The sequence below is a fragment of the Habropoda laboriosa genome, unplaced genomic scaffold (genome assembly GCF_001263275.1).
Source record: "Habropoda laboriosa isolate 0110345459 unplaced genomic scaffold, ASM126327v1 scaffold334, whole genome shotgun sequence".
NCBI lineage: Eukaryota > Metazoa > Arthropoda > Insecta > Hymenoptera > Apidae > Habropoda > Habropoda laboriosa.
This window is the reverse complement of record NW_017100493.1, coordinates 63210-75062: the sequence shown is the minus strand read 5'-3', so window position 1 is coordinate 75062 and position 11853 is coordinate 63210. Positions and strand designations below refer to the sequence as shown.

At 39.8% G+C, this 11853-nt stretch overlaps 1 protein-coding gene across 1 annotated transcript in view; it reads left to right on the top strand.

The window, feature by feature from the left end:
- Positions 1-11853, top strand: part of LOC108576075 (anosmin-1) — a 43257-nt gene that overhangs the window by 16323 nt on the left and 15081 nt on the right. The window contains 2 exon segments of the mRNA XM_017938996.1: positions 2426-2618; positions 4562-4891. Of these exon segments, the coding sequence (XP_017794485.1) occupies positions 2426-2618; positions 4562-4891 (523 nt within the window).

Here is an 11853-nt window from a genome sequence, read left to right as displayed (position 1 = left end):
AGGTACTCATTGAGTCACGCGATAAGTGAGCTGCACCTGGCAACGGTCCAGCCAGTTTTCCAAACTGAGCAGTACCGCCCGACAGCGCGTTGGCCAGTGCACCCCTTCAAGTGTTTTTTCCACTTTGCCGGTGCGTCCAGTCGGGACTGGCATCTCAGTACTTCGACCCAACAGTGCCGCGGTCCCAAGTCCCAACTTAACCTTCTTTTTATTCTTCTCCGAAACCATCGCCGAGTTAGGGTACTTCCTTCAGCCTAGGTGCAAGGCAACCGCCTAACTTTCTATCTGATGTTGGGTGATCGGTTGGGACTTAAGGTTAGGCTCCATTTCCGTTTTTTTTTACATGGAGGAAATCTTGTATAGACTCTCCGCCTCTCCTGGAGGGGCGGAGTAGTGTAGGATTTTTACCCTCTAAAACCCCCATAGTTACCCTCATCCAGCTCGCTGGGGGAGGGCATCACTTTCAAATACTTTCGGGTACCAAGGTTAAGCCTCTCTACTTTTCTCAACCGGATTTGACACCGGCTATGACAGTTACCCTCTGTTTGGTACATCCCTCCCGGTGGGAACACCAAGTAGTCGCCTTCCAAAGGAGGTTAGATAGGGTTTTTAACTAACCTTAAACTAACCTTAAGTTTTTATCTACCCTAAAAATTAATCCCTATCCTATTTCCATAATTAATCATCCTATCATTCACGCATCCATCTCCTTCATCCGTCCATTCATACCGTACATCCAAGGATTTCCTCGTTTGGAACCCAACTTAACCTAATTGTTATCTGCAGACTGTGTCTGGACTTGTATTTTGTCTTCCGTTGTCTGCGAACAATTGTTTGTCAGTCTGGACTAGGCTTTAGATGCATCTGTCCGACGCTGCCTACCTTTAGAAATCTCACGCTACATTTCCACCAATCACGTGTGCAGTAGGCAGGGGACCGCGACATTGACGTTTCTTGGCAAATGCAAAAGCTCCAAAATTGAGAACCTCACCAGACACCCCAAAGAAGTTTAGCATTCCTATCACGATAAAGAAGACATGGGAATCCCTAAATTCTGGATCGGGTACCATTCCTTTTCTACGATATAAAATCCCATGTCTCAACATCACGGGGAAACTTCAATTCCCCGTTCAACTTTAGAGTAAAGCACATTATCATTCTGTAGCTACGCCCATGAAGGCTGTAAGCCCCCCGCTAAGGCCGTGCGAGTCTGGCTATGGTCAGTTCTCGCATCTGGTAGCCAGATTCGCACGGGTCAGGGTTTTTCCGGACCAGCCAACCCTCGCCAGAAAGTTGGCGCTTTTTTTACGCGCGCTTTTCCGCCCGCGTTTTTTCTCGTCCCGCGCTTTTCGGTAGCGCGGCTTGCTCCCTGTCCTTGTCTAAGGACAGGGGCATATAACCCGAAGATCGGCGGAAACGGGACAGTCGAAAAGGACGATCGGCCGAACGTCGTGCTGTCCAAGCGTCGCCTCCCATCGTTATTCTGTTTCGTGTATTCATCGTTTTTACTTGCACTAGCGAGTAAGGTTCACGCGTGCCGCGCCTAAGTAAAACGAAGTTTGAAAGTGTGTAGAGTACGGCTTATTTAACCTTCGTCTCTCCTACAATCCCCTCAATTCTATTACTCCGCGAATCGGCTGTACACGATTCTTCTTGAATTATAGCAGTCTATCAATTGCAATAAAAATTGTTACTTAGACAAAACCTGAGCGGTTTGTCTACCACATGAATACATACATACATCTGAAGTACAATATACAATATGAGATAGTGCGTTCCCAAGTGTTTATAAATAAGAACCGAAAGAGTGAATATTTAAATATATTGTGAATTATTAATTTTCAGAATAAAAAATTACATTTTTATAATTTTCAAAATGAATCTGTTTATGTAAAAAATATTAAGAAATATTAAATATTAAAAAGTAGAACTTCATCAGGTCTTGTTACATAAAACGAATAAGGTCTTAGGAAAATAGGCTTTGTAAAATTGTTCGACTTTTTCTATTATTATTTCTACCAATAACTGTTGTTATTTTGGAGGCCAAATGTTCTGGTCGGCTCGTAGTTGTCACCTACAAAGTTGTCGACTTTTATCGCTCTGTCCTAATTGTAAGTTATATACTACGTTCGTTGACCTACAGCAGCACACACATACAAACATGAAAATTATTTTTTATTGTACTATTTTCAATATCTGAGCTATGTCAAAAGAAAAGACGAAGGATCCCTTATTGTCAAAAGAGAAAAGTCAAAGACATGTTATAGTAATAAATGCACATAATAGTTCAAAAGTGACCTTGACTGGCCAGTACATTTGGCCTCTAGTATTATATAATCATATAAGACCTATAGCTATAAAAATATAGCCAATGGCAATTGCGCGACCCACCCTATATAACGATCGATTTATTATTTTGTTTTAGTGTATGGAAAAATGCTTGGGGTCTAATTATACAAAACCTGGTCATTGTCCTGATAAGGCATCCATGTCACCCTTTGAAGCTGTTTGTTTAGTTACTTGTGATGACGACTCTCGTTGTCCAGATTTAGCGAAATGTTGCAAGCACGAATGTGGCGTCACATGTATGCATTCTATCGGTTTAGACAATAGAACTGGTAGGTATTCAGTTTTGTTCTTAAGTTTTTCTTCGTTTTAATTTCAATTTTGTAATTAAATTAAATTAATTTATTCATTTTCGATTATTATACAAACAGTCTCCACAAAAAAGAAAAATGTATAAAATTTACTTGATGCATATATGTACATTAAGAAACGTACATTACAAGTAATTAATATCCAATAATAAGCAATGTTTGTTTATGGAATAACATTTCTTTTAATTTATATGTGTTCAAATTTATACTTACGTACTTATTTGCTGAATCATTTATGCAAATTAAATCCATCGAAATGTACATTAACGATATTAATTCATTTAAATTACAAACACTGGTGATTAGTCCAGTATAATTACATTTTAAATGCACAATTAAAGAATTGGAAAAATTAAACGCATTCAATATAATCAAAAAATTCAGAAATCAGAAACATGGTGTTCAAATGAACACGACTCTTTTAACAGATATTCTATTTTCATAATTCCTGTGCAAAATTAGAAGACGCAGCTGCAACAAACAGCAATTGTTCGAAAACAACAGAAATAACCTACATACGTGCAGACGTTGATGGGTTTACGTAGTTGTCATTTTTACGGACATGCGCAGAAATACCTTACTTTTCAGACAGCCCACGCATATTGTGTCGTTATATCTCTTTACACATGTATATTCTGTTATGCAGAATGTCCCATTTTAATCTATAAATGCTTATATTTCGGAAAGTACGTTGAATTGAGAAACTTTCTTTTGGGAGATTAAAAGAGATAAAAGGGGACGCTAAAGCGTGTAGTTCGTCCAACGACTCGAGTTAGTAGAGGTAAACAAACATTCGCGTGCTAAACACGTGATAGATGCAAGGGACTCTAGCTATTGGCTGGCGAATGATAGTTCAGGATCGGATTTACATGGGTCAGTGTTAGGGCTTGTTTCCACTTCTCGGGTTTAATTATTATTGAGGCTTCGAGTGTAAGCCATGTCTTTATGGAAAAAGTATTCCGACGTTTCTTTTAATTGCTCTTTTTAATTTTTAATTGAACCGGAACACGAGTTTTTGTATAAATAATACACCTCCTTTAAACATACTTCATTATCAGTGTGTTTCACGAACCCTGATGCTTACGAAACGTCAGAATACTTTTTCCATAAGGACAAGGTTTACACGCGAAAGCCTCAATAATAATTATGCTTCGGGCCGTGAAAGCCTTAAATTTTCGATTCTCAGGTTTAGTGTTGCAGTATCTGAAGTTTGTGGATACGTTACTGTCCCAAAACACGTGCGTTTGTTTACCTCCACTGGCTCGACTCGTTGAACGGACTGTAGGTGTAAATTTACTTATTGTTAGTGGAGGCATTAAGGTCATTTGAAGGTCAGTTGAATTTTTTTAAATAGTACACGGTATATTTTTTTTCAATAGAATGATAGGGCGTATATTGCATGACTTTATTGACAAATGTGAAACTACAACGGCGAAACGAAATGCGATAGTGTCCCCATAAATGCTCTGAACAAAAAATACATTGCCTTAAACATTAATACATGCTTAAACATGCCGGTTAAAGCTATCTTGTACAGCCGTAAACATTTCCTTTATGCTTTTAAATGCGTTAGAAATTCTTTTCTTCATATCTTCCATACGTGTTAGCTGATAAATAAAAATTCTTTTCTTAACGTACACTTATCAAAATAAAATTCAGCGGTGGACTTAATACAATGATCAATGCAAATTTGACAATCTCGCATTAAGAATGTCTAGAATGATACGCTTGTTTTGTAACATAACAAAATTATAACGATTTAGTGTGAAACAAATGCTTGTGGGAAAGAGATGAATTGTAAAATAATGATTAGTGAAAAAGATATACAAAAAACAAGTACGTAACGATTTTATTTCTATTTCGGTAAAATGGTAATGTAAATTCAAAATTCTGCATTTTTCCAGATTTACCTTTGATTCCTGAAAATGTACAAATTAGACAACAGAAGAACAATTTAGTTCATTTAACATGGCATAATTCTAAGACTCCACCTATAAATAAATCGGCTGTAGAGAACGGTGTAAGGTATTTAGTGGAAGAAAGACATTTACTTGGACCAAGATATCTGGAATCTAGATTGAGCTCTTGGACGGTGCGTCATGTTTCAACGAAATCGCACGCAACACTTCGAGAACGATTAAAAACTGGACATTGGTATCAATTTCGTGTAGCAGCTATTAACGAGAACGGCTGTCGAGGGTATTCTCAGCCATCTAGACCTTTTAAAACAAAAGGTAAGTAAGGCGAGTTACACATCTTTTTTAATTTTAAGTTTTACCAATGACATTTGATAACAAATTGATTACTTAACGTACTATGATGCCATCGTTTAACATTTTTGAGGGATTAGTTCGTTGTTAAAACGGTCGATGAGGAAGAGGATCAGTAGAACTGTAGGTAGATACATAGCTTTTTCTTTTTTAAGAAAAATGTACACCTTAAATTTTATTCAAGCCTCTAGAAGCAGTAGTATTTGCATACCTGGTTACAATAGACACATGTACTTACGTGTACTTGAATTCGATCTAGTTTGTTTGATTTCTCCCGAATATTTTGAGGTACATACTAGTATACAAATGAATCCTTACTTTATAGGTTACTACAAATATACAAGGTATGTGCCTACGCATATACATTTAACTGTACCTTACGACAGTTTTGCCTACGTTTAACCTTATTTATACGGTTTAAAAATCTTATATACAGGGTGTCCCGTAACTCCTCGAACACCCGGAAATGGGGGGTTGGTGGGGTGACTCTGAACAACTGTTTCCTTTACCAAAATGTTGTTTGAAGCTTCATTTTTGAATTATTAACGAAAAACACAGGCCAATCGGAGCGCGCGTAGAGCCTGCGCCCAGGGACGAAGAACAGAGGCTCATTCGCGCACGATTCCGACTAATTGCAATTTTTTCAAAAATTTATACAAACGTGGGAATGACGGCAAAAAACAATTTCTCTAAGCCTTATAAAAATAGCGGTGCAAAGTCAAAATTTTTTGACAGCGATCGATAACCGAAAAGTCACGCGTACGCATCTGTTCACGATCGCGCGCAGATGAGAGTCAGCGCTCCCGTGTCTGGGCGCGGGCTCTACGTGCGCTCTGATTGGTCAGTGTTTTTCGTTAATAATTCAGAAACGAAGCTTCAAACAACATTTTGGTAAAGGAAAAAGTTGTTCAGAGTCACCCCAGCAACCCCCCATTTCCGGGTGTTCGAGGAGTTACGGGACACCCTGTATAAGCCAACAAAGCAAAGATGAGGCTTTTGAGATACCAATCGACAAAGCAAAGGTGAAGCTTGTCATGTCATCGCCTAACCAAATGAACGAAAAATAGGAGATCAGGCTATCGCCACTGTTCTTCGATCCTATACTTCTACCGCTTGAAGGAAAGTTGCAGTGTAGGTAAACGGTTTCTTTTTTTTTTTATTTTGAAAGATGCTTTGAGACGGAATCGGCCCATAAGCTAAAATACTTATACATAACAGTTTTGGGCTATAAATTTATATAAAATATATAATGTCTGATGTAATTTTAAATAGACCTTTATAAAAAGTTGTACTATTCTTCCTTTCTTATCTTCTCTCTCTCTTCGTCTTTAAGGTAACGAGTAGTTTCAGGTGCTAATATTAAGTTAAGGTTATTATGTTGTTCACTCTGTTTCGTCATATCGAGATGTTTATGACTTTTAAGAACTTGTCTATATATTTGACAGCTGCTATCTTTGGTTCTTTTGAAAACTATTGAGTGTTATAGGGTGGAGGCCAGCCTTCCTTTTTTAGGTTGTTTGTGAGTGTCTTTCTTTCGTGAATGTGCAGAGAGCAGGTCCACAGGACGTGGTCCAGGTCCTGGTTGGGAGCACCACAGGGACAGGCTGGGTCCTGCGTTATTCCCATTCTTGCCAGGAAGGCTGCCAAATTGTAGTAGTTGGCTCTGGCTCTATTTACACAGACCGTCAGGTGCCTGGGCAGGTTTCTATTGTGGAACCAGGGTTTCCTGGATGGATTGTAGAATTGTCTGAAATAGTTTGTACCTTGTGATGCGCTTTCTGCCAACCAGTGTTTTTCTATTTGTTGGTTGATGTGGTGTTGTACTTACTGCCGTATGTCATTTTGTGGGACGGTGAGGCTCTGATTTTGTGTTTGAGTTGCTGCTTGCTTGACTGCTTTGTCTGCGAATTCGTTGCCTGTTATGCCTGTGTGAGATGGAATCCACATGAGTGTGATGGAGTTTCCAGCTGTGTTTTTCTGGAATGCTTTTAGACCTGTTTTGATATTTATTATGTATCTGTTTGTGCTTTGTTCAAATCTTGTACGAAGAAGACTCTGTATCAGACTGTTTGAATCACTGCAGATGAGGTACGAGTGCTGTCAATTCTGGTTGGCTAATTGCACAGCGAGTTCCATTGTGGCACATTCTGCTGTGAAGGAGGAAGCCTCTTTTGGAAGAACTATTTTTTGTTCCCAGTTGAGCTGTGGCGAGATGCATGCTGCTCCGTCTGAGGGACTGTGTGTTGTTTTGGATCCGTCTGTAAAAACTACTACGTGTTTGGGGTATTTAGTGCTTGTGAGATTTTTGAATATGCTGTTACAGGATGTGCTTCTTGTCTGATTAATGTGCCAGTACGTGTCTATGTTTGGCTTTTCTATTTGTATCGAGAAGTTAGTGATGTTGCTGGGGAGGTTTGGAAGTATGTAAAGTAATGTGCTATATTCTTCCACATAATTGAAAATTGTGGTTGTTCGTCGATCGAGAGGTGTGTTTGTGTAGTTGTGTTTGTGCGTTGTCTCTGTGTTTTCAGAAATTCCAGGAAAATTGGAAGGAGCGGATGAGCTCCATTTGTGAGTGTCTTGATTAGAAAGTTTGAACCTAATTGTATTGCTCTGTCTGATAAGGCAAGAGCCTTGGCTTCTGCAAGAATAACTCTTGTGGGAGTGGTTCTGTGGTATCCCATGGCTAGTCTGAGTGCTTCTATTTGTAGCTGTTCGAGTTGTTTCCGGCCCACATGCTGGCATATTCTATTTTGGCTCTTATCAGGCTGTTGTATATGTGGATGAGTGTCTGGGGGTCACTTCACCACCATGTTCCCCTCAGGAATCTAATGCTGTTCATTATTTTGTGGCACCCGTTGATGATTTGTTTGGTGTGCAGCTTGCATTGAAGTTTGGCGTCTACGTTTACACCTAAGAATTTAACTGTCTGTTTGCTTTCTATGACTTCGCGTCCTATGTGTAGGTAGGTTGGAGATGTTTTGTGCGGCGAGTTGCTGAAGGACAGTAGTTCTGTTTTGGTTGTAGCTAGTTCTAGGTTGAGGCGAATGAGATTGCGTCGGATTGTATCTACTGCTGCTTCGAGAGATGTTCTAGGTTTTTCGAGGTCCGCGTCCTGGGTGACTACTGCTATGTCGTCGGCATACAGAGTGATGATGACATCGCCTCTCATATGTTTTGTGATGTTTCTTATGTAGATGTTGAACAACAGCGGGCTCAGAACTCCACCCTGCGATAGTCCTTTGTGAATTTTTAAATTCTTGTAGTTCTGCTCTAGGTGCGTGCTGCCTATGAAATGAGCGTTCCTGTCGTGCATTCAGTTGCATATGAAGCCCAGAATATTTCCTGTTATGTCTGTTTCTTCGAGTATTTTTGTCAGTATGCTGCTATGTACATTACCAAAGATGCCTTTAATGTCGAGAAAGGCAACAATTGTGTATTCGTTTGTGAGATGTCCTATGTCTGCCATAGTGGTTATTACTCCTATGTTATCCATGCAGGACCTTTTCTGTCTGTAGCCTGATTGTTCCCGTAGTAGCTTCTGGTAGTATTCGCACCACCATGCTAATCTGTTTTTCATGAGTCTTTCGTATAGTTTGCACATGCAGGAGGCCAGGGTGATGAGTCTGAGGCCACTGTCTCCGTGTTTTGGGATGAGTAAGATGCTTGATTCTTTTCATTCCTGTGGGACTTGTCGCGCGTTATACAGTTCGTTGAGAAGATCTAGAAGGAGCAGTTTCAATTTGTCCGATAGGTGCTTGATCATGTGGTAGTCTACGTGGTCTGGTCCTGGTGTCGAGGACAGCTTGCATTGTTCTATTGCCGCTAGGAGTTCAGTGTAGTTGTACGATTGGTCCAGAAACCTCCCAAAGGGACTTCTTGTCCGGGACTTTAAGGCCGTGAAGGCCTTTACCATTTTCGTGTCGATATCAACGTTACCGATTCAGCATAGAATAAGGTTACAACATTAGTAGTGGTTAGAATTGGAATTAAACGTAACTATGAAATTTCAAATGAAAAGGTAACGTAATTGTTTATTAGTAGATGATTCGTCACATATGCAACATTTATATGCAACTTTAATAAAAAAATATTTTTTACATCTATCAACTTTTTACGTTGGATTTTGCGTTGGATTGTATGTAATTCCTAAACTCACCGCTTTATATCGTGGAAGGCATAACAAAAACTCTGATTTTTTGCACGATCGATATTTCAGAACGTTGGACACAAAAATACATTAGGTGGAAGGTCTATCCTGTACGTCGTCTCTGGTTGTAATCTTATTCTACGCTGAATCGGTAACGTTGGTAGCGGCACGAAAATGGTAAGGGTATTCTTAACCCCAAAGACCCGGACTAAAAGTCCCATAAGATTCTAGGTCTATTCTGTACGTCGTCTGTGGTCTGATGCTGTGTTGTTAAGTGGACGGAAACATTTAATTCTTCATTTATTTCAATTACAGCATTTCTTTCACTGCGCAACATACAAATTAATTTTTCAAATAAATGTAACATGTTTACAATATATAATAATGTAACGTAATTAAACTAAATGTTCGGGAATCTTAGAAGGTATTCGGGGATGATCGGGCGCGCATGGTGGGAGTGCATGGACGAGAGGTGATGGGACGCGTGAGCCATGTGCGCGCGTGTAGTATGTATGGTTAAAGTCATTATTAGTTTATACTTTAAGTTAGTAAACATAGTTGTATACATATAGTCTAGGATGCCCGCCATCGATTCCCGGCTGCTCACGAGGGTGAATCGAATGGACGTGGAAACTGATGTGCTCGTAAATTGCTTTAAGATATTGTACGAGAGGTAGGTAAGAATTATGAACGGTACTGTTTTAAAACTTCGATATTATTATTTCTGTGTGTCGTTTTTGCTGGTTAATCGGTGGAGGGTTCTAAGAATTCGATTGGTAACTTTATTTGAGAGAAGAGAACACACTTTGGGAGGTTTCAGTTGTATTGTAAGTATATTTCATTTCGAATGGGATGAAATTTCTACTTAGTACAAAACTTATTTTAATAAGGAACACGTTTAATGCATATATTTTCCATACAGATGCCTTCGTGCAAGCTGCATTATCCATAGATGAATAAGTTGAAAATGTGGCTTAGCACTTTGTCATTTGAACACAAGTGTTGAAGTAAATGCTTGTGGCAATGTTTTGCGTACAAAGTACTGCATACAACAAAACGCGTTATCCCGTTTGCAACTTTGTTGCCAAGAGTCCCTCCCGGAAAAAGCACGTTGCTGCAAACGCGTTAGAGGTTTGCAACTTTGTTGCCGAAAGTCGCTCCCGAAAATTGTACATTGTTGCACAGGGGTAATCGCGCTTGCAACTTTGTTGCCGAAAGTCGCTCCCGAAAATCGCAAATTGTTGCAAACGGATAATCGGGTTTGCAACTTTGTGGCCGAAAGTCGCTCCCGAAAATCGCACATTGTTGCAAACGCGTTCTGGGTTTGCAACTTTGTTGTCGACGAAAATCGCACATTGTTGCACGACGCCCCGTTTTGCAACATTGTGCAATTTTCGGGAGCAGCTTTCGGCAACAAAGTTGCAAACCCCGCGATCGATTCCCGGCTGCTCACGAGGGTGAATCGAATGGACGTGGAAACTGATGTGCTCGTAAATTGCTTTAAGATATTGTACGAGAGGTAGGTAAGAATTATGAACGGTACTGTTTTAAAACTTCGATATTATTATTTCTGTGTGTCGTTTTTGCTGGTTAATCGGTGGAGGGTTCTAAGAATTCGATTGGTAACTTTATTTGAGAGAAGAGAACACACTTTGGGAGGTTTCAGTTGTATTGTAAGTATATTTCATTTCGAATGGGATGAAATTTCTACTTAGTACAAAACTTATTTTAATAAGGAACACGTTTAATGCATATATTTTCCATACAGGTGCTTTCGTACAGGCTGCATTATCCATAGATGAATAAGTTGAAAATGTGGCTTAGCACTTTGTCATTTGAACACAAGTGTTGAAGTAAATGCTTGTGGCAATGTTTTGCGTACAAAGTACTGCATACAACAATGTTTAGCATGTCGTACAGCGTTACAAACGAAAATACTTGCGTTTCAAAAATAACACGTTTTTCGAGAGCCGAGCGAGCCACAATGTTGCAAAACGGCGCTTCGTGCAACAATGTGCATTTTTTCGAGAACGATTCGCGGCAACAAAGTTGCAAACGCGATATCCCCTTTTGCAACATTGTACTTTTTCGCGAATCATGCGACCGACACCAGCCGCAGGGGTCGCGCTTGCAACTTTGTCACCGCGGGCCCCTCGCGGAAAATGCACATTGTTGCAAAGCGGCGTGTCGTGCAACAATGTGCAAATTTCGCGAGGGGCCCGCGACGACAAAGTTACAAACCCGATAACGCGTTTTGCAACAATGTGCTTTTTTCAGGAGCCTGCGCGAATCACAATGTTGCAAAACAGCGCACCGTGCAATAATGTGCATTCGAAAATAATACGAGTTAACGATGTTACATTCAAGCGTAGTGTTTGTAATAATGTTTGCGTTCGAAATAACGCTTCTAATAATGTTGCAATCAGAAATAGCGATTCCAACAATGTTTGCGTTCAAATATAACGCTTCAAGCAATGTTGCATTCAAAAGTAACGCGTACAACAATGTTTTGCATTCGAAATAGTGCTTCCATCAATGTTGCATTCGAGAATAGAGTCTGCAACAATGTGTGCATTCAAGCTTCAAAGATGAACAGTGAAATAAAAGTATCTTGCTACTTAAAAATCACGGTTCAACGATATAAAAGTTCTTTTCCTGCTACTGCAACCTCGATCAATTTGCAACCTCAGCTCACACGGGAAGAAAGGCTCCGCGCAAACAAAACGTCATTATACATTCTCAACATATTTCTCCACCCCTATAAATAACCCCTCTA